This window comes from Miniopterus schreibersii, assembly GCF_964146895.1.
Source record: "Miniopterus schreibersii genome assembly, chromosome: 3".
In the NCBI taxonomy this organism is placed as follows: domain Eukaryota; kingdom Metazoa; phylum Chordata; class Mammalia; order Chiroptera; family Miniopteridae; genus Miniopterus; species Miniopterus schreibersii.
Genome location: NC_138103.1, coordinates 29,181,227 through 29,208,560, shown reverse-complemented (window position 1 = coordinate 29,208,560; position 27,334 = coordinate 29,181,227). Strand labels below are relative to the sequence as shown.

Sequence of the window (27,334 nt, the reverse complement as noted above, 5' to 3'; positions counted from 1 at the left end):
CAATATTATTTTATAGAGTGTTCATTCATTTTCTCATATTTTCACTCATTTAACTTCCTTATTCATTCATTCATCCATCTATCATTAGATCATCTCATTTACATGTTCATACATTCTTTATTTTTTCAGGCACTTGTGACTCCCCTCATTCCCCTTTCTGCAAGCATTCTGGAAGCACCACTCTACTCTAGGCCAAGATTAGATGTTAGGATTCTGGCTCAGGTCTCCCCCAAGACTTGTGGGTATACAGATGGTGAGGACACACTGTGATACGTACCACTTGCCAGAAATTGGGACCCAGAGCAGGGTAAGCACCACGAAAGAGGCAATTATCTACCTGGAGGAGGGAACTGGGGGCAGTCATAGGCTTCATGGAGGAAGTAGCATTTAAGCCAAGCTAAGAAGGGTGTGTGTCCTTCTCTAGGGAGGAAAGGACACTCCAAGTAAAGTCTTTTTTTTTTTTTTTTTAATGTGTTTGGGGAAAAAGTGAGGTGCTTGGATGGCTGAAGTGTGTAATGTAGGGTCAAGTGTCCCTGACTACACCCAGGCCAAGCCCTCCCTATGTTCTAGTGACAGACCTGGGCCACTCAAGAACTTCCCCTAATTCATCACTGTTGGCCCCTGGAAAACCACCCACTATCAGGCAGCCAAGAATGGCCTGATAGTGTTAATACAGCACCCTGTCACAGGAGTCACATGTCTAACCCCTGGACATTCAGTGAGTGAGCTATCCTGGGCTGAGCAGGCTGAGCAGGCAGCAGCAGCCGTAGTATCTGAGGTACCTGGCCCCCAAGATCCCATGGTCATCCAGCAAATGTTTGAGTGCCTTACTGTGAGCCAGGCCTTGCCCCACACACTGGAAATACAGCAGTGAACAAGACAGAATTCCCACTCTCTAGCAGGCAACAAATGATAAACGAGAAAATCAACAATTGTGAAGACCACCAAGAGCATACCTGTAGCTAAACAAGTTGGGTTTATTACCTCTTTCTAGGAGGGAGACTGCACTTATTTCAGCAAGAGTGTTAACAAAGGCTTATAGGATTTAGGCTTAAGTTAAGTGATTTGGGGGAGGGTTCAAGTATGTGGGCTTCTACTCCGGATTAGATGCTCTCAGGAAGCAGAGACAATAAAGTGAAAGGAATGAATGGAGAAGCCAATGCTGTAAAGAAGCAGCAGTTACTCATATTAGCCAGAAGGGCAAAAATGTTTAGTCTTTTTCTGGTTCCAAAGATATTCATGTTTTTCAATCAAAAATGATTACAGAGCATTCTTGTTTATGTCTTGCTCAATCACCGTCACAGAATGGCCTAGTGTGATGTTGGTATTCTGGGAAATTGATGTTCAACAGGAGAGCACAAGGCCTAGCTGTGCCAGGCCAGCTCCCAGTTGTGAGGGGCAGCTTTTCTTTCTCCTAAGAAAGTCTCATTCACTCGGCTGAGGTGTATTTGCTGGGAGCCAGATGCAGAGTAATTTGAGGTGGGCGAAAGAGACAGGTAGGTCCCAGTCCTTCGGAAGCTGTTGGAACTATCTAAAATGAACAGATTGTCAGAAATGGGTAGGAAGAGCGAACCAGACCCAAGGAAGGGTCAGGACAAAGGACCAGGCGGGAGGGGAGGCTGAGAGCCATTAGCAAGCGGGACTGCCAGCGGAGCCACGACGCGCACGCGACAGTAGAGGTCAGCTAAGGCGGAACCCTAGGGCACGCAGGACTTCTCCAGCCCAGGGACGCAGGCGTTTCGCCGCCAGGATTTGCCAGAAACAGGAAATGAAATCAAGCAGCTTTGATCAAAACAACCCACCCGGCCTCGGGTTCATGAATATTCAGCAGCCTGCTCCCACTTTGCGACTCCGCCCCAGCCCCGCCCAGCTGGAAGACTGCGCTTGCGTCGCTGGCGCGCGTCTCTGTCGTCATACGCGCGCGCCGCCGCCGCTGCTCGCTAGAGAAGTACAACTATCATGGCGAGTTCAGCCGCCTCCTCGGTAAGACCGCCGCGGCCCAAGAAAGAGCCGCAAGCGCTCGTCATCCCCAAGAATGCGGCGGAGGAGCAGAAGCTCAAGCTGGAGCGGCTGATGAAGAACCCGGTAAGATGAGGCGTGGGCCAGTCGGCCCTCCGAGTCCCACCCCCTTCCTTCCGGCGCCTCTGGGGGCCCACGGGTCCACCTCCCCCACCTCCAAATTCAGAAATTCATTACCCGAACCCCAGCGCCTGTCATTAAGGAGTAGGCTGCCTCAGAGATTGTGAGCTGCCTTCTGTCCTTATGTTACAACTCAGACACGGTGGGGGCGCTGTGGAGCGGCTTTCCGTGCTCCAAGACTTTTTCCATTTGAAGTTTTTGTGAACAGAAGGGTCAGAAGCCTTAAACTGGAAAGTTAGAGCCCGTGGGTTAGCACAAGGGTTATTTTCTTCTAAACGGTACCTTGTTAGAGGCATTGGGGCAAGTCGCTGCCCCTGGCCAGGCCTCAGCCCCCTCAGTCATAAAAACAATTGGATGAGAAGGTCTCATATATTTTACTGAAAGGGTTGATTCTTCTCGGGTTAAAGTAGGGTTAAAGTTGGAGACTTCAGCCATACATGGTGACTTAACGTTTCTGAGTTTGTCTCTGGAAAGTTAAGAATAGCCTTGACTAGGCTGTGGGCAGTGATAGACCCCAAAGTATACCGGACGAAGTAAGGCTAAAACAGAGAGAAGGAGGTAAAATCAGCTTCGAGTCCAAGGAGTAAAGTAGCCTTACTTCATTAGTCTAGTTAAAATTCTTTGGTTATAAGAGATGTGACTTTGTCAACTGGTTTATACTTATAAATGCTTTCCTGTTTAAATGTTTCAGGACAAAGCAGTCCCAATTCCAGAAAAAATGAGTGAATGGGCACCTCGACCTCCCCCAGAATTTGTCCGAGATGTAATGGGTAATGTCTTTTGGCAAGTGTGTTTGTGTGTAAATACAATTTTTGAAGTGTAGATATATAAAAACCCTGCAGTTAGTATATGTTAATTAGATCTCTGATAGGAAAAATAATGTTCAGTCGTCCAATATTTTGCTCCTACAACAGAGGAGTTGGTATTAGAGAATTGTCTTATGCATTGTTTTTAAGAATGCCTCATATTGGTTATTTCTCAGTGGAAATAGTTTTATTATTTCGTTGGGTTGTAAATTAACATTAATTATAAAGAAAAATAAATAACAGAGGTATTTAAAAAGTTTGAACCACCTGTAATTTCATCATTCCACTTGTAACATTCTGGTAGAGCTGTCCAAACCTCTTTATGGACAAAACCACTGCTGCTTAAGAAAAAAAGTTTTTAGAAAAATGTGGTTGTTCTACACATACTATTTGATAAGCAACTTTTTTCACTTAATATATCATGGACATCTTTTCATCTCAGTAGAAATTTAGCATGGCAAATGTGAAATCATCTGGCGGGGAGAGAAAGGTTATAGGCTCTCTTCTAGGTTTCTGGTCACTGAGCTGCATTCTGTTTCTCCTCTTAATAGAGTGGAATTTTTAGTGACTGCACATTCACTGTTCATGCCACAAATATTGAATGATGCCTACACTATGTACTAGACACTGTGCTAGATTCTGCAGTATAGTGGGGAATAGGACAGGCTGTCCCTTCCATTACTTGAGTTTCTTTTTTGGTCACTTTTAATTAAAGGTAGCCTATGTTGATAACTGGAGCTCATCAAGAACTCTGAACTGTCCTGGCTATAGGTTCGAGCGCTGGGGCTGGCAGTGGTGAGTTCCATGTGTATCGGCATCTGCGCCGGAGAGAGTATCAGCGACAGGACTACATGGATGCCATGGCTGAGAAGGTCAGTGAGCAAGGAGGCTGACTGAACCCTTGGGTTTGGGCAGTGTGCACTTAATTTTGAGAAAAAAGCAGAGTAGATACACCTGGTATGTGTAAGGGCTACCTTTTAAAGTCAGCACCAAAAACAGACATTGAGTCCGGGTTACTCCTAGGTCAGACTCAGCATGGCAAGATAATCACACTAGGAGATGAATGAGGGAGAGGAGACTTCCATGTGTATAGAAGGGCAGTCCCTTCTCCCCTCCAAACCATTTGCCATGAAATGGAATAGAAAATAGGATCTCCCACACCACTTGAGTTATTCTCTATTATTCCCTCTCTTTTTGGCTGAATGCCTATAATTCCAGTTACCTGTGTGTTTTTGTGAATAGTGTATCTCTATGTGTCTGCTGCTTTTTGTTTTCTAGCTTGGAGGCTGGCATTTCTTCATGACAAGTATCAAGTAGTAATTGATTAAAAATTGAGAATTACTTTATAAATTGTACTGTAAGAACTATTAAGCTTTCTATTACTTGACTGGGAGGGCCAGAAATCTCTCTCCTGTTTAAAAAAAATACTCTTTCAGACATACCACTTGTTTTCTTTTTCTAATTAAATTTTGGAGTTATTTATCTACACCAGAAATCTTGCTGGATTTTTAACTAGAATTGAGTTGATCTATAACTTAACTTGAATAAGAATGGATGTTATAGTGTTTCATCATCCCTTCAAGAAACTATGGTTTTTCATTGGTTTAAATCTTTTTGTATCTCTCTGGAGGTTTTGCATATATCTCACCACATTTGTTCAAAAATATTTTAAGTTTTTTTATTGCAGTGATGCTAGGTGGTTCTCTCATTTCTCCTCTTAACATTTTGCATGAGAGATTGCCCCTTGTTCTTAATCTTACAGCATTCACTGGAAAAGTCCTTTTCCTCGGTCTTACCATAATGACTGTTATTTCATGGAATACATTTATATATTTAGAGAGATTCGGATATTTTAAAATGATATTTATTTGTATGCTATTTATGAAAGAGGAAACTACTTTACCCAATAGTATTTCATTTTCCAGTAATTTGACTTAAAAAAATTAGGTTCTTTGTCGAATTTATTTCTATACAAAGGAATAAAATACTTTAAAAATTAAAACACACATTCATAAAAATAGAATACTACTTAGCAGTAAAAAGAAACAAACTACTGATGCATGCAACAGTGTGGATGATTCTTAACGTGCTGAGTGAAATAAGTCTTGGACAAAAGAGATCGTACTATATGATTTCTTTTACATGGAAACATTTATGGGGGAAAAAACCTAATCTATGTGGGGAAGAAAATCAGAACAGTAGTTGTCTCTGGGGATGAGGTCCCACCCTACAGTTGTCCTTTGCTAGGCACCCAGGACTTTCTGCCCTGGTGACCTTCTGTACTTGGCCCGTTGTCCTTGCTTTGCTCTTGTCTGTCAAACTGCCTACCACACACCATGTATGTGTTTATTAGCAGGTGATGGCAGTGTGTGTCATGCTGCTTTAGAATCAGCCATATGATAACCAGAGCTAGTTAGGACTTGAAAATTCCGTGGGTCTAGCCAGAGGGGCCAATTCATCTGGTGAGTTCCTGTCACTGTCTCTAAAGAAAATCAAACTCCTGTGTGTCTCCTCTACTCTCAGTACTCTACTACACTTCTGACACTCCTGATCTCCAAATATGTGGGAGTTTTACCACACCAAGCAATTCTGTGACACCATACAATTTAACTCAGTTCTGCCACTATCTGGAGAGAAGGGCAGATCACCCAGGTTAAGGGCTCAGTCCAACAAGACAGCCCCCATCCCCCCCCTTAAAAGCCAATCAGAAGTCCAGGTTATCATCTGTGCTTCTGACCAACTGTAAATCTGAAGTTTCCCATGACCTGCTCCTTGAGTTTGATTAATTTGCTTAGAGGGGCTCACAGAACTCTGGTAAACATCTTATTTACTAGACTTCAGGTGTATTACAAAAGGATATAAACTCAGGAACAGCTGGATGGGAGAAGGGGTGAGGAGCTCCCACACCCTCTCCCAGCACCTCCACGTGTTCACCAACCTGAAAGCTATCTAAACCCCATACTTTTGGATTTTTGGAGGCTTCATTATGTAGGCACCATTGATTAAGCCATTTACCTTTAGTGATTGATTTGACCTCCAGACCCTCTTTCCTCCCTGGAGTTCAGGAAGTGGGGCTGAAAGATCCCCTGGCAACCAGACCTCTTCCATTGTGGCTTTCCAAAAGTCACTCATTAACATAAACTCTTGTGGTTGAAAGGGGCTTGTTATGAATAACAAAGGACATCCTTTCACCTTCATCTCTGGAGCTCTTCCGAGAACTCGGAACAAAACTATTATAATAAAAGATGTCCCTGTGGCTCTTATATGGGAAATTTATAAGAGTTTTAAGAGCTATGTGTCAGAAACAGTAGATGAAGATCAAATATACATTTCTTATTTAAGTCACAACATCACACTAAGGACCTGGCTAAACAGATCCCGTAGTGCTCCCTCGCATAGTTTCTCTTACATTTTGTTGTGCATGAATGGCATTGTTACCAGACAGCTTCCAAGCAGGGGGCTGGCGCTACCACTGCACTGTTCTGGAACCTTTGTGGTGTCAGGTGACATCCAATTTCTTGACTCCTGTGGGAAAAACTTCAAGACACAGTCCAGGTGAAAGTGAGAGTAAGTTTATTAAAGCTTGGGACAGTGAGGCAAAGGAGGGGCCCCTGGAGACAGGATCAAGGGGTAAGCCCAGGAGGAGCTGCTGTTGCCCATTGCTCCCCTGGGTGCAGGCCTCATCAGGACCCATAGAGCTTAGTAGGATAGAAGAAGCAAAGGACATGCCTGAGGAAAGGGGGACGTAGGAGTGCTCAAAGAAGAGTGCAAGCTAGCATCCTTTGTCCTGAGGAGGATCTCAACAGTGTTCATTAGATTTCCAGTGTGTTGTTTAATATGCTGATGTATTAAAATGAGTGTATAATGGAGTCTTGTTTCTTTTTCTGATTAGTTTTACTTTTATCTTGGATTATTCTGGCTCTAATTGGTTTTTGTTACCTCCCTCCCTAACTGGTGATTTAAACCTCCTGCTCTTTGGCATCTTCAGTTAGGGAGGATAGGTTCTCATGACTTATTAGCTAGCTGCTAATTGCTCAGCTGTTCCTGCCTTTTGTCTCAGTTTCCTTATTCCACTTGCCAGGGAATTTTCCTAGTTTCTTACTACCCTGTCTCAGTGTCTTAATGAATTGAAAGAGTTATTTTACCATCAGAGAGCCTTGTATTGATTTCCCACACCTATGGGGCAACTACTTAAAGTGGCCCTGGAGGCCTAGATGTGCCTGTAGCACCCCTACTGGTGTGACTTCTAGAGCTCTCATCTCCAGCCCATGGTATATCTAAATGATGTGGGGTTTTTTTACAGCAAAAATTGGATGTAGAGTTTCAGAAGAGACTGGAAAGGAATAAAATTGCTGCAGAGGAGCAGACTGCAAAGCGTCGAAAAAAGCGGTAAGGGCTTTGTGGCATCTCATAACTAATGAGACTTAAGGGCAGGAAATGGGAAAGTGCATGATTCATGAATGAGTCCTTGAGGTCAGAAGTTTACCTGTGTAACCTATAGAGGTCTTGGGTGTTACAACCCACCATGGAGCAATCCATTGGAGAAATGGCTTTTCTTCTAGTACTTAGGAAGAGATCAAGTCACTTATTGTGCCCCTCCCCCAGCTCATTACAAATTCTTCAAAGCATGGAGTTCAGCATTTCCGTGATCACATGGATTTCTGTCTTCTTCACTTCTGTATTTTAACATCAGGTTTAACTAGGTGCTATGAGTGAACTTCTCATTTAGCTTCCTTAAATTAGGGGCTGTGCCCTCCCTAAGTGACTATATATGAGTATACAGGTTGTGTGTGTGTGTTAATAAATGCTTCCTTGTCAACGTAAGAAGCATCTAAACCTGTAGGGAATTTTTATAAGAATTTATTTGAACCAAACTAACAACAGCTGCCAGGAAGCAAGATCTTGACTACTCCCCAGAATGGCAGTTTGCAGCTACTTTTATGCATTAAGGAAGGTTACATGAAGGTGGGAGAAAGCAAGGCAGAGACTGGATTACAGAATAGTTAACCAGATTATGTGCTCTCTTGAACCAGGTTACTTCTTAGAAGAGACATTTCAAAGGTGTGTTAACCTAGATGCGCTTAAATAATGGACAGGGCTTGCTTATGACAAAGATAAACCTTTTACTAAAGGCATATGCCTGGAGTGCGGCTACCCACCACTACCTCCTTAGTTAGGAATTTATGATCAGTTCATCCTTTGAGCTAACTTTCAATAGAAACCTCCCCTCTTTTTTTAATCTTCACCTAAGGATATTTTTTTTTTTATTGCTTTTCAGAGAGAGTAGAAGGGTGGGGGGAGACAGAGATCAATCAGTTGCCTCCTGTACACACCCCAACCAGGGCTGGGGACGAGCCTGCAACCAAGGTATGTGCCCTTGCCTGGAATCGAACCTGGGACCCTTCAGTCCACGTGTCAACACTAACCACTGAACCAAACCGGCTAGGACAGTAGAACCCCTTTTTTATCCACTCCCCCAACTTTTAGAGAGCTGCACAGGATTTTTAAAATATCTTGGGGTGAAGAAGCATCTCTAGTGTTTCTGAGATTGCTTTAATCACCTGAGGACTCCTAAGGATTTCTCTTGAAGAAAACAGCTTGATAATGTTGATGATGTTGGAGTAGCAGAATCTTAAGAAAGTATTTCATTTTATTATTGTAGTGTTTGTGTGATTATAACATCTTTAAAGATCCCGTAAGTAGATGTTTCTAAAATACGCAATAAGGTAGCTAAGGAATTAATGTATTTATATTACATTTGTAGCCAGAAGTTAAAAGAAAAGAAATTATTGGCAAAGATGATGAAACTTGAACAGAAGAAACAAAAAGGTGAGTAGTACCCACTTTTCTTGGTTGTGACCTTTCTTGGTGTTGCACAGAAGCTGACCTGTCAAGAATGAGATTTAGAGCCCAGCCGGCATTGCTCAGTGGTTGAGCAATGACTTACGATCCAGGAGATCGCTGTTCAATTCCCAGTCAGGGCACATGCCTGGGTTATGGGCCCGATCCCCAGTGGGTTGTGCAGGAGGCAGCTGTTCAGTGACTCTCTCTCATCATTGATGTTTCTCTCTCTCCCTCTCCCTTACTCTCTCTGAAATCAATAAAAATTTTTTTTTAAAAAAAAAAAGATTTAGAGTTTGGAACTGGTTGGCTGGCCGTTGAAGAAATGAGGGCTTATTTCTATTAGTTAGGACTCATTTAATTGCAAGTGTCAGAAAGTCAAACTAAGTTAAGCACAGTGGTTGAGCCTTGTCCTAGGAACCAGGAGGTCACAGTTCAATTCCTGGTCAGGACACATACCCAGGTTGCGGGCTCGATCCCCAGTAGGGGGTGTGCAGGAGGCAACTGATCAATGATGTTTCTCATTGATGTTTCTATCCGTCTCCCTTTCTTTCTAAAAAATCAATAAAAATTTTAAAAAGAAAGATACTAGCTTGTGTTAAGACCAGAACAGATCTTCCTTCAGGCATGACTAGTAAAAGAGCTTCGAGTTATTATTGGCATTCACTGTCTCCCTCTGTGTACTGGCATCCTGTCCTCAGGCAGGCTTATGGTCCTCTCCGTGGTTGAGGTTCCTGGGGGCTGCTGCATCCTGCCTTGTTCTTGTCCAGTAGGAGAGACTGAGAAGATGTCCCTAGCAAAGGTGTTTTTGTGTTCTTTTGTCTCTAATTGAGTCACTGGGCAAGTCAGTAAAGAATACTTTTCAGACTGGGGAGGGGGAAGGGATGGGGTGGAACGGGTCATTGGGGAGAAAAAGGGACATCTGTAATATTTTAACCAAAAATAAAATTAAAAAAAAAAAAAGAATACTTTTCACACCCTGGCCAGATCGCCCAGTTGGTTGGAGTGTCACCTCCTACACCAGAAAAGGTTGCTGGTTTGATCCCTGGTCAAGGCACATATGAGAGGCAACCGATTGATGTTTCTCTCTTCCTCACTCTAAAAAAGCAATAAAAACAAACCCTTAAGTGAGGATTTTAAAAAAAGGATGTTTTTGGCTACAAGAAACAGAATACTCAGCTAGCAGTAGTTAAACAAAGAGAAATTCGTTTTTCTTGCATAACAGGAAACCTGGTTGTAGGTGGCAGCCTGGTATGGTTCAGCATTTCAATAGTGTCAGGCCCAGCATCCCTACAGTACTCTTCGCCTTTATCCTGTGGGCATGATACGGCTTCTGCAGCTCCTGGAGTCATACATATGTTCAAAGCAGGGGAAAAAAGTGCTACTTGTCTGTTCTGTTTTGGGGGGTTTTTTGTTGTGGTTTTTTTTAACTGAAGAGCAAAACACCCCTCCAGAAATGCCCAGCAGTTGTCACCTTATATATCATTGTTCGGTACTAGGTCACTTTGCCATCTCTTGCTGCCATCAGGCTAGATGAATAGAAAAAAGAATTGTCGCCCGGCCGGGCATGGCTCAGCGGTTGAGCGTTGACCTAGGATCCAGGTGATCAGGATTCGATTCCCGGTCAGGGCACATGCCCGTGTTGCAGGCTGCAGCCGATCAATGACTCTCTCATCATTGATGTTTCTAGCTCTCTCTCTTCCTCTCCCTTCCTCTCTCTGAAATCTATAAAGATATATTTAAAAAAAGAAAAAAGAATTGTCATGACTATCTCTAACCTATTTTGATTCATCACTGGGAGCTGGGTACATGGCAACCCTAGACAGAGTTGAGATTTTGTTAACAAGAATGGGAGTGAGTAATGTGTCAGCATCCCCCAGTGCTACCAGTCTTCCCTACCTCTGAACCCATCATAAGGACAGAAATGCCAGCTGCTCTCCTGGGAGCCCCTGGGCTGAGAATCAGGGACAGAGGGACCCCAAATAGGAAGGCCCAAGGATTCTAAGAGACAAAAAAAATGGCATCGACTGGGAATTGATGCCATTTTGACTGGGAATCGAACTTGTGCACCGAAAGCGCAGGCTGATGCTCTATTGAGCCACACCGGCCAGGACTGGAAAAATTTTTTATTTTTTTAATTAATTTTTTAAAAATATATCTTTATTGATTTGAGAGAGAGGAAGGAAGGAAGAGGAAAAGAGAGAGAAACATCAGTGATGAGAAAGCAGTCATTGACCTAGGTCAATGCGCAACTGTTGAGCCACGCCCAGCTGGGCTGGAAAAAATTTTTTAAATAGTTCTTTTAAAGTATTTGGTAATTGCAACATCTGGGTCATCTTGACCTTGGTCTTTGTTGATTAAGATCTTTCCCCATGCAAGTTGAGGTTTTCCTGATTTTTTATATACCCAACTAATTTTCTATTGTATCCTGGACATTTTCAGTATTACATCATGAGGCTCTGGTCTTGTTATTTGTTTTGGCAGGCAGTCAGCCTGGTTGTGTTTGAAACAAAGGTTTTAACCAGCCTTCTGTGGGTTGTGTTTCCATTGTCAGTTCAGTTTCCAGAGTTTTTGCTGTGCTCTCAGGTGTGTCCTGCATATGCCACTCAGTGTCCAATCAGTGTTTAGTTCTCTGAGTTTGGTTCTCAAAGTGTTGGTATAATGATTAGGGTCAGAATCATGCATGCACTGTCAGGGTGAGCCCAGGAGTTCATAAACAGCTCTGTTGTATCTCTTCTAATCTCTCCATGATCTCCCCTGTAGTTTCTGGTCTCCTGGAGCTCCCCTTTTCAGACCTCCAGTCAGAAAGCTGGGACCTTAGTTACTCTGCCACATACTCGTACAACTGCACTTGCATTCAGGGCAAGTTGTGGGAGGACAGATAAGAAATGGCAACAGAGGCTTGCCCAACCATCTCAGCACCACTTTCTGTCCAGGTTCCATAGTTGTATTCAGTGGAGAGACAGGGTTGAATGTGCTTCTTCTGTCTTACCTGGAACCCTCTATTTTTTTATTTTTTTTTTAATCCAAATACAGGACTTTATATTTACCTTCTTTGCATTTTAACTTGATGTTATTGGCTATTTTGATTAAGGTTTTCAAAATCCTTTTGAATTTTGAAATTCAGCATGTTACCATGTCTTTCTGATGTCATTGGTAAAAATGTTGAGCCAGAGCCCTCCAGCATCTACTAGAAAGCTCCATCTAGGCTGGAAAGACCTACTTGTTCACTAAAACTCATTGGGTGGAGTTCTCCAGCTAAGAGTCAGCAGACTCACTCTTGTTTCACCTTACCCACAGAGATGTCATAAGAAACTAAGAGGTAATTTGAGGTCATGGAATAAGTACAGTAGATGTAAGTTCTAGGCTCAGCTCTCATTCTGGCTCACCCTAACCTCAAGCATCTGGCTGCTTCTGTTTAAGCAGATGTGTGTGTGTGTGTGGAGAGAGATAGAGAGAGAGAGAGAGAGATTTCGTTAGCTTGTGAAATGATAAGCGCTTTCTAGATCTAAAATTCTGCAATTTGGTAACTTTGCCAAATGCCTTGCTGTAATTAATATATACCATATTGAGTGTGGGCAGGGTTCCCTCACCGGTAGATCTAAGAACCCTTTCAGAACAAGAAACAGATTATTTTGTTCTGAGTTTGTGCTCAATCAACCTGTATTGTATCTTTGGAATTGCATATTAACTTTTTAGTAATTGGTTCTAGAGTTGAAAGAGGCAAGTGGCAGCATGACAGAACTGGAGTTTTTTAAATCCTACTCTCCTTACCCCTTTTAGACATTAATTTGCCCAAGGCAATAAAGAATATTTGAGATCATGCAACAGGTTTCAGTACTTTCAGGTAGATTTTATCCAGAGCCTTCAGCTTATTTAAAATGGCTGTGTGCTTTCTTACTTGGTCTCCCCCTGTTCTGAGCTTTAGTTCTATCAAAAAAATGAGTTTGTGCCCATGTCACATCATGGAATCACATCATAGTTGCATACTGCTATTTTCAAACTGAGCATTATGATCCTTTACTCACTGGATCATGAAGTCATTTTAGAGGTTGCAGCTATTTTTTTCCTCAAACATGAATAAAATAGACAAGAAGATATCAGAGTGCATTGCACTTGGGATAAATATTTTTTGAAACTTACTTTCATTTTCTATGTGGGCTTTGGGCTATGGGCTTCAATCAAACAAATTTAAAAATCATTGTTATAATGCATGAGCCCTGCCCGTTCTTATACTTTATGTGAAGTTAGTCTGTACATAATTAAAAATTATTAGTAATCATACCTGGTTGTACATGCTTCTTACCAGATGAGCCAGATGGAGAATGCTATAGGGGTAACTGTCATAAAAATGGTTTGTGTGCCTTTTACCTTGCCTTCCCAGTTTCCTTTTGTGAAAGAGAAAATAGATTTTCTAGCTGTCTATTTGAAATGAATAGAAAGTTAAATGATGTGATACTCCATTGTGCCATAAGGTGGCTTCTGTGTACTGCTGGGTCCTTAATGGTCTTGGACGTAAATCACTGAAGCTTTATGGCTCTTCTAAAAAGCAGTAAGGGGCAGCTGACTAGGAGCTCTGTTCGGTTGTTGGAGAGGAAGTATCCCCACTTGTTGTCCACGCTAGTTCAGTAATTTAATGAAGACACCGTGCAGTGTGGGACTCGTGTCTCAGTGACACCGTAGGATTGCATCAAGCCAGTTTGGATTATTATGAAGCCTTGAACTCCCACAATGATGTATGCTAACACCAGTGTTACTTATCCTAACACGGGCCTGCCTACCAAAGAAACCCAGGGTGACCTTAAGGTGATTTGTTTACTAGGTACCTTGAGAGCAGTTTCTCAGTCTCAGCACTATTGAATTGACATTTTGGGCCAGATAATTCTTTGCTGTGAGGGGCTATATCCCGTACATTATAGGATATTTAACAGCATATCCTGGCCTTTATCCACTAGATACCAGTAGCACCCATACTCCTCTCAGTCATTGACATGCAAAAATATCTTCAGATGTTGCCAAAGGATTTCTCATGGGGGAGGGGGACAAAATTACCCCCAATTAAAACCTTAACTAGTATCTGGAGTTCAGAAAGCACTCAGTAAATGTTTTGGATAGAACTGTTGGTTTCAATGCCAGAATTCTTATACATGTGTTGGAAACTATTCATATCTTTTGTATCTTTTGAGAATAAAGGTAATAATGATCATTTTAGAATTTTGGGGAATATGAAGAAAATAAAAAATAAAAATTATCCATAATCCTTACTAAAAATAATCACTTTAATATCTTAATGACATTTTTTATTTCAGTTCAACTTTCAAATATTTATTATATAAGTCTGTTTATATAAATGCTATATTTATGGTTGTCCTAATTTTTTTGTTGTTCTCACCTGAGGATATTTTTCCATTGATTTTTAGAGAGAGGAAGTTACGGTCTCATTGAGGATGTAGTAAAATCTTACAAAAATATAGATCCATATCTGACAGAACCACAGTAGCCTCCACTCTTCTCACGCCGTCACCCACCTGTGTACAGCTTCCGAAGCTCTTTTTAAAACATAGATTGGATTGTCGTTTGCTCTTCTGCTTGTGTAATAACAATAGCTAACATTTGTTGAACATGTATTATGTACTTTCCCCCAGTTCTACATGTTTTGCAGGTATTAAATAACATATCTGTCACAGTGGACCTGTGATAGGCAATGGTGTTATCCCTATTTTACAATTGAGGGACCTTAGGCACAAAGCAGTGATGGCACCTGCAGAGCTAGAGGGAGCCAGTGATGGGGTGGGATTTGATACCAGGTAATGTGTTACCACTGGCTGTGGCCTTACCCACGAGGTGATCCTGCTTGATACCTAGTCAGCAACCCTTGCATTTCTGGCACTCCCTGTCAGGCCCTTTCTGGTCTCTCTCCACCAGTTTGGCCACTCCCTGACATAAGTATTCTGCTCTTGCCAAGCTTACAGCTCTGCTCTTCTGTTTTGCTGCCCATGTCCAGGCCTCTCCTCTTTCCTTTTTCTTGTGTGTGTGATTATATATGTGTGTGTTTTTATTTATTTCTATTTATTTATTTGGGGGGGGGCTTGAGGTACTTTTATTTATTATTATTATTATTATTATTATTGTCTTTATTGTTGAAAGCATTATAGATGTCCCCTTTTTTCCCCCATTGATCCTCTCTACCCCACCCCCAGGGCTTCCCCAGACCAATGTCTGTATCCATGGGTTATGCTTATAAACATATAAGTTCTTTGATTAATCTTTCCATACCCACTCTCCCATTCCCACCTTCCCTCTGAGATCCCTCAGTCTGCTCCATGCATCTATGTCTCTGGACCTATTTTGTTCATCAGTTTATTTTGTTTATTACATTCCACGTGTGAGTGAGATCATGTGGTACTTTTCTTTCTCTAACTGGCTTATTTCACTTACCATGATACTCTCCAGTTCCGTCCATGCTATCCCAAAGGTTAAGAGATCCTCTGTTTTACAGCTGCATAGTATTCCATGGTGTAAATATACCACAGCTTTTTTTATCCACTCATCTATTCATGGGCACCTGTACTTTTTCTAGATCTTAGCTATTGTAAATTGCACTGCTATGAACATAGAGGTGCATTAAGTTCTTTCTGATTGGTGTTTCAGGTTTCTTAGGATATATTCCTAGAAGTGGGATCACTGGGTCAAATGGCAGTTCAATTTTTAATTTTTTGAGGAAACTCCATACTGCTTTCCATAGTGGCTGCACAAGTCTGCATTCCCACCAGCAGTGTACTAAGGGTTCCCTTTTCTCCACACCCTCGCCAGCACTCGTTTTCGTTGATGGAGCCATTCTGACAGGTGTGAAGTGATACCTCATTGTAGTTTTAATTTGCATCTCTCTGATGATTAGTGACTTTGAGCATTTTTTCATATATCTCTTGGCCATCTGTATGTCCTCTTTGGAGAAGTGTCTATTTAGGTCCTTTGCCCATTTTTTAATTGGATTGTTTGTCTTCCTTTTGTTAAGTTGTATGAGTTCCTTATATATTTTGGATATTAACCCTTTATCAGATGTGTCATTTGCAAATATGTTCTCCCATAGAGTAGGCTCCTTTTTCATTTTGTTGATGGTTTCTTTTGCTGTGCAGAAGCTTTTTATTTTGATGTAGTCCTATTTGTTTGTTTTCTCCTTTGTTTCTCTTGCCCTAGGAGATGTATTGGCAAACATATTGCCACAAGAGATGTCTGAGATTTTGCTGCCTATGTTTTCTTCCAGGATTTTTATGGTTTCACGTCTTACATTTAAGTCTTTGATCCATTTGGAGTTTATTTTCGTGTATGGTGTAAGTTGATGGTCTAGTTTCATTTTTTTGCATGTACCTGTCCAGTTTTCCCAACACCATTTATTGGAGACTGTCTTTACTCCATTGTATGTTTCTGCCTCCTTTGTCAAATATTAATTGACCATAATGGTGTGGGTCAATTTCTGGGTTCTCTTTTCTCTTCCACTGATCTATATGTCTGTTCTTATGCCAGTACCAGGCTGTTTTGATTACATTGGCTTTGTAGTATAACTTGGTATCTGGTTTTGTGATCCATCCAACTTTGTTCTTCTTTCTCAAGGTTGTCGTGGCTATTCGGGGTCTTTTTTGGTTCCATATACATTTTCAAAGTGTTTGTTCTAGCTCTGTGAAATATGCTGTTGGTATTTTAATAGGGATTTCATTGAATTTATAGATTGCTTTGGGTAGTATGGACATTTTAGTGACGTTAATTCTTCCAATCCGTGAGCACGGTATATTCTTCCAGTTGTTTATATCTTCCTCTATCTCTTTTTTCAACGTCCTATAGTTTTCCAAGTATGGGTCTTTTACCTTTTTGGTTAAGTTTATTCCTAAGTATCTAAATTTTTTTTGTTGCAGTGGAAAATGGGATTTTTTTTTAGTTTCTCTTTCTGGGAGTACATTATTGCCATCGATTTCTGGGCATTAATTTTGTATCCTACTACCTTGCTGAATTAATTTATTAAATCTGATAGTTTTTTGGTGGAGTCTTTAGGATTTTCTATGTACAATATCATGTCATCTGCAAATAATGACAGTTTTACTTCCTCCTTTTCAATTTGGATGCCTTGTATGTTTTGCTCTTGTCTGATTGCTGTGGCTAGGACTTCCAGTTACTATGTTGAATAAGAGTGGTGAAAGTCGACACCCCTCTTTTGTTCCTCTTCTTAGAGGAAATGGTTTTAGCCTGGCTGGGCGTGGCTCAGTGGTCGAGCGTCTACCTAGGATCCGGGAGGTCGGGGTTCGATTCCTGGTCAGGGCACATGCCCAGGTTGCGGGCTCGAGGCAGCCTATCAATGACCCTCTCAACATTGATGTTTCTATCTCTCTCTCCCTTTCCTCTCTCTGAAATCAATAAAGATATATTTAAAAAATAAAAATTTAAAAAAAAAAGAATTGAGCTATCAAGCCATGGAAACACACACACACACACACACACACACAAAAGAGGAAATGGTTTTAGTTTTTTGCCCATTGAGTATGATATTGGATGTAGGTTTGTCATATATGGCCTTTATTATGTTGAGCTATCCCTCTATTCCCACTTTGCTGAGAGTTTTTATCAAAAATGGGTGCTGGGTATTATCGAATGCTTTTTCTGTATCTATTGATACGATCCTGTGATTTTTGTCTTTCAGTTTGTTTATGTGATGTGTCGTGTTTATTGATTTGCAAATATTGTACCAGCCTTGCATCCCTGGAATAAATCCCACTTGGTCGTGGTGTATGATCTTTTTAATATATTGCTGGATCAGATTTACTAATATTTTGTTGAGGATTTTAGCATCTATGTTCATCAGGGATATTGGCCTGTAATTCTCTTTTCATGCTACCTCACTCCCCATCTTTCTGGAGAACATGTAGTCATCCTGTACCTTCCTCTTGCAATGTTTTCTCTCTTTGTTCAAAAAGCATTTTCTGACCTCCCTCCCCACCCTGACCAATCTGATCTAACCTTTCCCCCCACCTTGCTCCCAGAAGGTTTTGTTATTATAGAATCTGCTAAGTCACATACCATTCTTATCTCTTCAGCTGTAACTCAGTTTCATAAGGGTAGGACAGTGTCTTTTTTTTTTTTTTAATTAAAAACCAACGTTTTAGATTTATAGAAAAATTATGAACATAATATAGTACAAAGAATTCCCATATACCCAGTTTCCCCTATTGTTAATATCTTACGTTAATATGGCTCATTTGTCACAATAATGAACTAGTATTGATATGTGTATTAGCTAAAGTCCATACTTTATTCAGCTTTATTAGTTTTTACGTAAGGCATTTTTTTTGTTTCAGAATCCCATCCAGGATATCACATTACATTTAATCATCGTATCTGCTTAGGCTCCTGCTGGCTGTGACAGTTTCTTAGATTTTGCTTGTTTTTTATGACCTTGAGAATTTTGAGGGTCAGGTGTTCTGTAGAATGGCCCTCAGTTGAGATTTGTCAGATATTTTTCTCATGGTTAGATAATTATGATACTAAATTAGATATTTATTTGGGGGGCAAAGACCACAGAGATAAAATACCATTGTTATCACGTCAAGGCTGTATACTTGAAGATAATTTGTCACTATGATGTTGACCTTAAACACCTCTCTAAGACAGTGCTCATCAGGGTTCTCTACTGAAATTTTTTTGCAGATTTGTTTCTTCTCCCCTGTTTGTTTACATCAGTATGGACTCATGGTTATTTATACTTTAGGTTTAATCTGATATTACTTTATCTGTTTTGTTGTTCAAATTATTCCTGCTTGGCTATTGGAAGCACTTTCATTTGGCTCCTTTGTCCCTTTTACATACTACAGTCATTGTGTGGTTTTGGGTTTTGTGTGTTTGTCTTGGGCAGAGGGTGACTTGGTGTGTTTGTTGTTGTTTTTTGTTAGTTTTGTGTTTTTTTTTAGCACTTCCTTACTCTGGCACTACAAGATATTTCAGACTTATCTTGTATGTTTTCTTCCCCAGATCTAGAAATAGCCATTTCCCCAAGAAGTTTTTGTTCCTTTTATTGGATAATGATACTAGAAACCAAAATCTGGGGACTAGATGTGCACTTTACAACTTGCGTGTTGTTGCCTGGCTGGTGTTGCTCAGTGGTTGAGCATCGACCTATGAACCAAGAGATCACAGTCCGATTCCCAGTCAGGGCACATGCCCAGGTTTGGGCTCGATCCCCAGTAGGGGGCATGCAGGAGGCAGCCTATCAATGACTCTCTTATCATTGATGTTTGTCTCTCCCTCTCCTTTCCTCTCTCTGAAATCAATAGAAACATTTTTCTAAAAAAAAATTAGGGTGTTGTTATTTTTAGTCCCTCTTAACTGATAAAGCAAGGAAATATATGTGTGTGTACTAAAGAGTGTGTATATATATATTTATGGATATTCCTATATGTAACCATCAAAATCTGTCTAGGTTAAGCTAAACATGAGTTCATACTAATGTCTCCAACTCTAATCCATTGCCACATGGATTCTAGCCTTTTCAGCTTGTTTGCCTGTAACCTCCCACTCTAACAGTGAGTAACTTAGCTCCCACCATCCATTTGTTTGTTTGATTCCAGTATACATGGATAGTGGTTTCAGAATTGTTAACCTGTTACCTGTGGGAAACAACTTCATCAACTAGAATACAGTGCTATGTACCGTTCTTTTTGTCTTTAATCTTACAGACTCCACTATTTCCAAAATTATTTAGGTGAGCATCTTTCCTCCACTCCCTTCACAGAGGTTTCATCCATTTGTACTACAGTTGGATTCATATGTCACATTTTGCATTTCATCCTGGGATCCTTGACATGCTAAAATTTGCATATGTTAAGGTTTATTCTTTGTGCTGTAAAGTTCTGTGAATTTTGACAAATGCATAGTATCATGTATCCACCATTACAGTGTTATGTAGAATAGTTTTACAGCCTTAAAAAAAATCCCCCGTGCTTCACTATTCGACCTCCTCCCCCTCTCCCCCAATCCCTGACAACCACCATAGTTTTGCCTTTTCCACAGTGTCATTTGTCAAGCAGGAAGTAGACTTTTCAGGCTGGCTTCTTTCATTTAGCAGAATGTATTTAAGATCCATCCATGTCTGCATGGCTTTATAGCTCATTCCTTTTTGTTGTGGAATAGTATTTTGTTGTATTGGATATACCACAGTTTGTTTATCCATTCACCTATTGAGGGACATCTTGGTTATATCCAGTTTCTAGAGATTGTGAATAAAGCTGCTACAAAGATTTATGTGATGGTTTTTGTGTGGATATAAGTTTTCTTTTTCTTTTTTAAATATATCTTTGTTGATTTCAAAGAGAGGAAGGGAGAGGGAAAGAGAGAGAGAAACATCAATTATGAGAGAGTCATTGATCAGCTGCCTCCTGTACGCCTCCTACTGGGGATTGAGCCTACAACCCAGGCATGTGCCTTGACTGGGAATTGGACCTCGATCTCCTGGATCATAGGTCAGTGCTCAACCCCTGAGCCACACCAGCTGGGCTCAAATCTGTTGAATTATATACCTAGGAAGATGACTGCCAGATCACATGGTAAGAGTATGTTTAGCTTTGTAAGAAACTGTCAAACTGTCTTCCAAAGTGGCTGTATCACTTTGCTTTTCCGTCAGCAATAAATAAGAATTCCTGTTGCTCCACATTCTTGCCAGCAATTCGTATTGTTAATTTTAGCCATATTGATATGTGTGTTGTGATATCTTGTTATAATTTGTGATAGCATTTTTAAATCCTTATGTCCTCAACATTAAGCATAGTAATAATAAGCCCTTTATTTATTATTTACTTACATTGAAAGAATGAATGGGTGAAATAATTTTGTTGAATTACTGAATGACTTGAATGATCACTAGGTTTCTTCTCTTTGAGAGTGATACTTCTAGGCTCTGACAACATGTTTCCCACACACAGAAATCTGTTGTGTTTACTGTTGAGGTACTACATTTTCAGGGGCTTTTCGATCACATTGAGTGCTTTGAAACCTCTGTTCATCAGTATCTCAGGCATCCAAAACATCCCATTTCACAAACATGCAGGTTGATTAGTATTTTACTGTTTCTTTTTTTTCTTTTTTCTTTTTCTTTTCTTTTTTTAGAGAGAGAGAAGAATGGGGGAGAGAGAGAAACATCGATTTGTTGTTCCAGTTACTTATGCATTTATTGGTTGATTTTTGTATGTGCCCAAACCAGGGATTGAGCCCGCAACCTTGGCATATTGGGACGATGCTCTAACCAACTGAGCTACCCTGCCAGGGCTTTACTGTTTCTTTAAGATCAGAATTAAAGATCAAATACTATGCTCTATTCCTGCTGTGTTCAGACCTGTGCCAGTGAGGTTGGCGCTTAGAGAGGCTTGAGGCAGACAGAATATGCTAAGTTATGGAATAAAACAAACAATCAGCAGTTTCAGCCTTAGAGCCCAAGTTCTAGAGCAGAACTTCCCAGCTGGCATATGGGTCAATGGGCTGCAAGTGGCAAGACCCTGATCCCCTTGGCCTTCAGGGTGGAGACTGAGTGCTCAAGACTGTGGACCAGTTGCCCCAAGTGCCATAGAAGAATTGTCTTTCCCATGCATGCCTTGACATGAGAGAGCTTATGGAGTACCGTCCTGAGTCCAGGGGGCTCTTGATCCCTGGTTTTTGATCCCTCTCTGGTTTTTCCCTCAGTCTCTCCATAGTATGCTAGCTTGCTTGTGTGTGTGCGGGGGGGGGGGGGGGGGAGTAAAATACATACAACATAAAATTTATCATCTTAACCATTTTAAGTGCATGGTTCATTGGTATTGAATACATTCAAATCAGTATGCTACCATTTCCACCATCAATCTCCATAACTCTTTTCATCTTAGAAAACGGAAACTATACCTATTAAACAATAACTCCCATTCTCCCTCTCCCAGTCCCCAGCAACCACATTTTACTTTCTGTCTCTATGATTTTGACTATTCAAAATACCTCATATAAGAGGAATCATAGAATTTTTGTCTTTCTATGACTAGCCTGTTTCACTTAGCATGATGTCTTCAAGATTCATCCATGTTGTAGCATGTGTTAGAATTTCTTTCCTTTTTAAGGCTGAATAATATTCTGTTGTATGGCTAGACCACATTTTGCTTATCCAGTATACCCACCTCACTGCTGCCTCCACCTGTTTTTCTTTTTCCTGAGTTTCCTTTTGCATTTCTGCAGACAAGATTAGAGGCTAGAGAGTCAAATAGTCCATGTCTGAATCCTAGGTCCTTGTTTTACTGATTATGAAACCTTCATAGAAAATTACTTAACTTCTCTGAGTTTTATTCCTCATCTGTAAAATGGATATATATATGGTAGTGGTACTTAGAGTAAAAGAAGACACTAAAGAATTAGCACAGTTCCTGGCACATAATAGGTGTTCAGCAAATATTAGCTATTAAAACATGCTCACCATTTGTACTTTGGAAAATTCTCATTGTTTTTGGCATGAGGTTGAGAAGAAAGAGGTATATTCTAAATTTATTAAATTAAATCTTAGGGATAATTTCAACTCATTGCCATGAGTATTTTTAAGTGTCTCATCCTAGGGTTTGAGGTGATTTTTAGACTTTACTGTGCCTGGGCACCTCAAGGCCTCCTGCCTTGAAGCTCTTTGTCTGGCCCTATAATGACAGCAGGAGCAAATCTCTGGGTGCCTGTGAGCTCTGGGGGTGCTGGAGTTCCTGCACATTTGCAGGGAGGAAGCCTATTGATGAGCCCACAGTGCCTGCTAGTGGCTACCTGGGCTGGACTGTGAGCTGGAGGACTAGTGCTGCCTCTGAGAGCTCTGGCTCTGCCTTGTTCCAGCTCTCACCCACTCCTCTGCTCCCAAAAAAAGGGAGGAGGAAGAGTTGGGAACACGTTGTCTTTGTGTTCTGCTTTTGGCCAGCTCAGTGGCACTGTGGTTGCTGGCAGTCATGTCAAGGAAAACACTGGAATTCAGAGCTGCATGTGGAGTGTTGTGAGAGGGTTTCTAGGTCTGTGGGAAGAGCCCTCTGCTACACAGTTTTTGAAAATCCTTTTGTGGCCCTGGCACGTGTGGCTCAGTTGTCATCCTGTGCATTGAAAGGTTGCAGGTTCAGTTCCTGGTCAGGGCACATGCCTGGGTTTCAGGCTTGATCCCCAGTAGAAGGGGTGCAGGAGGCAGCCGATTGATATTTCTCACATCGATGTTTCTCCCTGCCCCTTCTCCCTAAAATCAATTTAAAAAAAATTTTTTAAGCCTCTGATCATTTTAGGGGGGAAAAATCCTCTTGCAGACTGCAGTGTGAGAGCTTGAGACATCAGCAGCAATATTGTCAGCATTAAATGTTAAAGGTCTGGTTGGAAACGTTGCCCTGCCAAAGTGGTGGTGAAGACCATATAAAAACAGTGAGGCTCTATTTATGTGACATCAGGCTCTTGTGTGTGCTGGATCTCTTTAATAAGGATGAGATCTACCTGCCAGCAGTGGTAGATCAGTTCTGTGACAGACCCTTTATACTGGGCAATGGCATTGAGGACTCATGGATGTGAGGACCTCCTCTGGCTCCTCACTTGTCTGTCCAGGAACAAGAAGTTCCTAATGTTTCCACAGCACTTCTCCTTTTTCTAAAGCATCCTGGATTATCTGAGTGAATTTGGACATCTCTAATCCAAATGTCGTGTGATTACAGGATCCATTCAGTCCCAAGAGCATCGGTCCAGTAGCTCTGAGGAGACATCTGGAACAGAGGAGGAGAAAGAGGAAGAGCCCAGCTTCATCATGGGGCGATGACAGTGTTGGCCACAGTGGCTTTCTGGAGCCCATGGCTTCAGAAAACCCTCCACATGACCCAAGGAGAAAGGAGGCTGTTTGAACTCAATTTCTCTCCCAAGGCCTCACAGGATAGAAGCAAGTGGGAAGCCATCCTGACTACTCGTGGCCCTGCCAATAGGCAGGACTCAGCCTATGGGACAGAGAGCCCTGTTTCCTGCACACTCAAGGGCACTGCCCAGCAGAGTTCATTAACGTTCCCGCTAAAGGGGGGAAATGTATAACCACTGCCCCTGCTGCTTGTTCTCATATATTTGGACAGTGATGAGTTTTGGGCTGGTTTCTGTGAAAGTAGTGTTTATTTAGTAAAGAACAGAAAAACTTTAGGTTTTGTTTGGACCTGTGAAATGTCAAAGCTGTAGGGAAGGCTGTGAAAATGAGGTGATAGGGATGAGACCTATTACACGGGCCTATTCCCAGACTCAATGAGGGAAATGGCCTTGGTTCTGGAGCTGACTCACACTGCAGGGTACCTGACCTCCATTTCCTTCAGCTGAGGGTGCAGACTGCACCTCCTGCTCAGTAGCTCCCAGTACACAGGTGTGTTGTGGGAACCCTTGGGCATGTGCAAAGGGAGCTGTGGGACATAACCAGGGAAAATAATTGGAGATTAGATAAAGAAGCAGGTGGACAATCCAGGCTGGGCTGAACCAGAGAAGAGGGCATGGGGAATCCTAGCCAAACTAGTATTGATTTCCCTGGCCCTGCCCTGAGCCAGGTGACATTTGTGGTCACTTCTGCCCTTTAAGCAGTTCAAGTCACAGGAATTTTTTTTTTTATAGGTCCCTGTTTTATTGCAGTACATCAAAGTCTGGTTAATATTAAGTGATTCACAGGAATTTTTTTTCCCCAGGAAGCTGAAATGGAAAGTCAACCCTAATAAATTAACACACACGCCCTGGCTGTACATTTTGAAACCCATATTTCTCTTTGGCCAGTTAGATTGTGTTTGGCGGGTTAGATTGTGTTTTGTTTTTGTTCCCCTGTCTTTAATCTATTGGTTTCCTTATTTACCCCCAGAATGTGTGTCACAACTCTTGCTTTGAGTCCTGCCTGGATCTGGAGGGTGTTATCTTTCACTGGAGACTGTGGAGGGTATCAGAGCTCAGAGCTGGAATACTTGGGTTTGAGCCCTGCCCTGCCTCTGATGAGATGGGGAACTCTGGGCAAGTCACTTCCTGCCTCTGTCTGATGTACCTGACAGAGAGCTTAGTGATCTGTATGTGGGACAGGTGGGCAGAAGACTAAACAAATAGGATACTAGGTGGAGTGTGTATGTTTTACACCTTTACTAGATTTCAGAAGATGATGTTTAGGTAGGAAACATCCTGTAGCAGTTTCTAACAGTTTTTAAGGGGTCATCTATACCTTAGGTTAATGACTCTCAGTCTGTCTTCTTCAGGGTATTGTTTATTTGGGAAAGGGGAACAATTAGATGTCATCCTTGAGAAGGGAGTGGGTAATACTGAGAAGACACCCCCCCTCAAAGAAGCCATGATTGAGGAGAATCAATAATGCCCTTAACTTGTGGGTGGGAAGAAATTAAACGACAGAGGTATACGTAACTTGGTTGTCTCAGGAAACCTCATGAATAAGAATTCTGATTTATCAGATACTAGGCCTTCATTCACTCACTCGCTCACCAAACATTGAGTGCTCAGTGGCAGTCCTGTGCTAGGCCTAATTATTTGTATTAGAATACTGTTTGCCCTATAATTAGATGTCCCATATAGATTTACCAAACAAGATTTATAAACACAGAGCGGTCTGGAAACTTGCGCAGGTCACCCAGCAAATAAGTGGTAGTAGAGGTCGCCTTTGGACACACGTAATGTGACTCCAGAATCCATCATGCTAGCCCTTACACTGTAGTGCTGTGTTGCTCTGGGGAAGAAGCTGTGCATAGCCCAAACCTGGTGGAGAGGGGTTCCCAAGGGCTGTTCTTTTGGTGCCGGGACTGTAGGCTATAGGCCCCTCTACTAGGCCCCCTGGCGCATTTGTGTGTGTGCATAATAATATAGTCAGAATATGTCACAAGTTCTGTGTTTATGAATTCACTAAAATTTATTTGTTATCCCAAAATTAATACTTGTGCTTTTGCGGTCATTTACCAACATGCACAGAGTGGCAAAAATTTGCATTGCCTGATACACACATTCCCAATTGAGGTTAAACAAGGCAGTGCTCTGCCTTCTTGTTTCAGCTCAAACATATGTACTGGCAGGTTTTTTGCACTTATTGCTTATTGTTGGTGGTTTCTGTTTAAAATGGCCCCCAAATGTAGTGCTGAAGTGCTTCTAGTGTTCATAATGTCACCTTGCTGACCAAGGGGACAACTGATGCATCAGGGGACTGGACACGTTCACACCAGCTGTGTGGCCATGCTGGATAAGATCTGAGGTGGAGAGGATAGCAGGAGCCACAGACTTCACTGAATGAGGGTCATCTGTTGAAGACTAGCAGATGGTTGACCCCAGGGGTATGCCTCTAGAATTGATCTTTTTCCAAGGGGGGTAGCTTAGGCCTTGGGGGAGGAAGTGACTTGCTAAGGTCAACCAACTAGGAAAATAGCCCAGACTGTAGCTCAGACATCTGCTGGTACTTGTGGGCCTTTACCTGAACCTCCTAACCCCTCCATGTAATTCCCACTCAACTACCTGGGCACTGAAGGAGCCCTCCAACCATTAGTACTGTGATCATTCAGTCTCATTTCATCATGGTGCCTCATCTTCCTCAATCTTCTGGGAGTTGGGGAAAAACCATTTTCTGTGTTTGGTAGGAAACTAGCTCTGAAAAGCACTAATTGTGACACATTTTGCTCCTGTCCAGGCAAGCTGGATAAATGTGCTTGGAGTGGAGGCATCGCTGACTAGCATAGGAAGCTTTGTAAAGGATGTGCACTCAGGCTTCAAGGCTGAGAACTCAGCAAGCAAATGACTCAGTTGCTGAAAGAATGCTCATCGATGGCACAACTACCGTAGTTAAGTGTTTTTCTTCCTGTTTTCCAGGTCATTTTATGAAGAGCTTTGAGGTTTGAAAGCCACAGTATAGTTGCTTTCTGAGGATTTTGACCCCTGAAATTCAAATGATCCCTTTCCTATAGCCATGGAGGCAGGGCAGTAACCGGACCCTAGGATTTTCCTATAACCTTTGTTAGGGCAGTAACCAGAGGGGGAACTGGCTTGATCTGTTTTGTAAGTGTCCTCTGGATCAAAAGGTATCATTTTTGGATAAGTGTGTCACGGTTCAGTGCTGTGTGACAGATGGAAAAATCCTATGTAGGGCATGCATGCAGGAAGGACTCTGAGGCCGTCTGGCACGGCAGGCTGATATGAACCCATCTCCCCCGAAGTGAATCGTTCATGCGCACTTCCTGAAAAGAACGTTCTTGTTTGAATATCTCGTTTGTAAAGGGGGAAGAGTTCACCACTGCGGGTGAGAGGTTCCCTGCTGCAGCGGATGGAAGGGGCTGAGGCACCGCAGAGATATTTTCACCCCAGGTGCCTTGCAGTCTGAGAACACTAGATCAGCTCTCCGCGCGGGTCAAGGGTTAGAAATCCTGGGCGTGCCACACCCAGGTTAGGTCCCCGCGGGTTTCACAGGGCCTGGGGGAGGGGTGCGATTTGGGTGACCAGCTCCAGCTCGCGATGTGCATATGCCACCGTCCACTCATGCAAACTCGCGCGTGGCTGCT

At 41.9% G+C, this 27,334-nt stretch overlaps 2 protein-coding genes across 2 annotated transcripts in view; both read left to right on the top strand.

The window, feature by feature from the left end:
• The first annotated feature begins 1,275 nt into the window (after positions 1 to 1,275).
• Positions 1,276 to 25,739, top strand: PRKRIP1 (PRKR interacting protein 1). Its single transcript, XM_081131231.1, has 6 exons — positions 1,276 to 2,085; positions 2,831 to 2,909; positions 3,717 to 3,817; positions 7,249 to 7,334; positions 8,710 to 8,774; positions 23,501 to 25,739. Exons 1-6 carry the CDS (start codon positions 1,960 to 1,962, stop codon positions 23,599 to 23,601), a joined length of 558 nt encoding a protein of 185 aa, XP_080987357.1. The 5' UTR covers positions 1,276 to 1,959; the 3' UTR covers positions 23,602 to 25,739.
• The window catches only part of ORAI2 (ORAI calcium release-activated calcium modulator 2), a 30,537-nt gene continuing 11,911 nt past the window's right edge, over positions 8,709 to 27,334 (top strand). The window contains exon 1 of the mRNA XM_081131226.1: positions 8,709 to 8,774. The gene's annotated coding sequence lies outside the window, so the exon portion shown is untranslated. The remainder of the gene's footprint in view (positions 8,775 to 27,334) is intronic.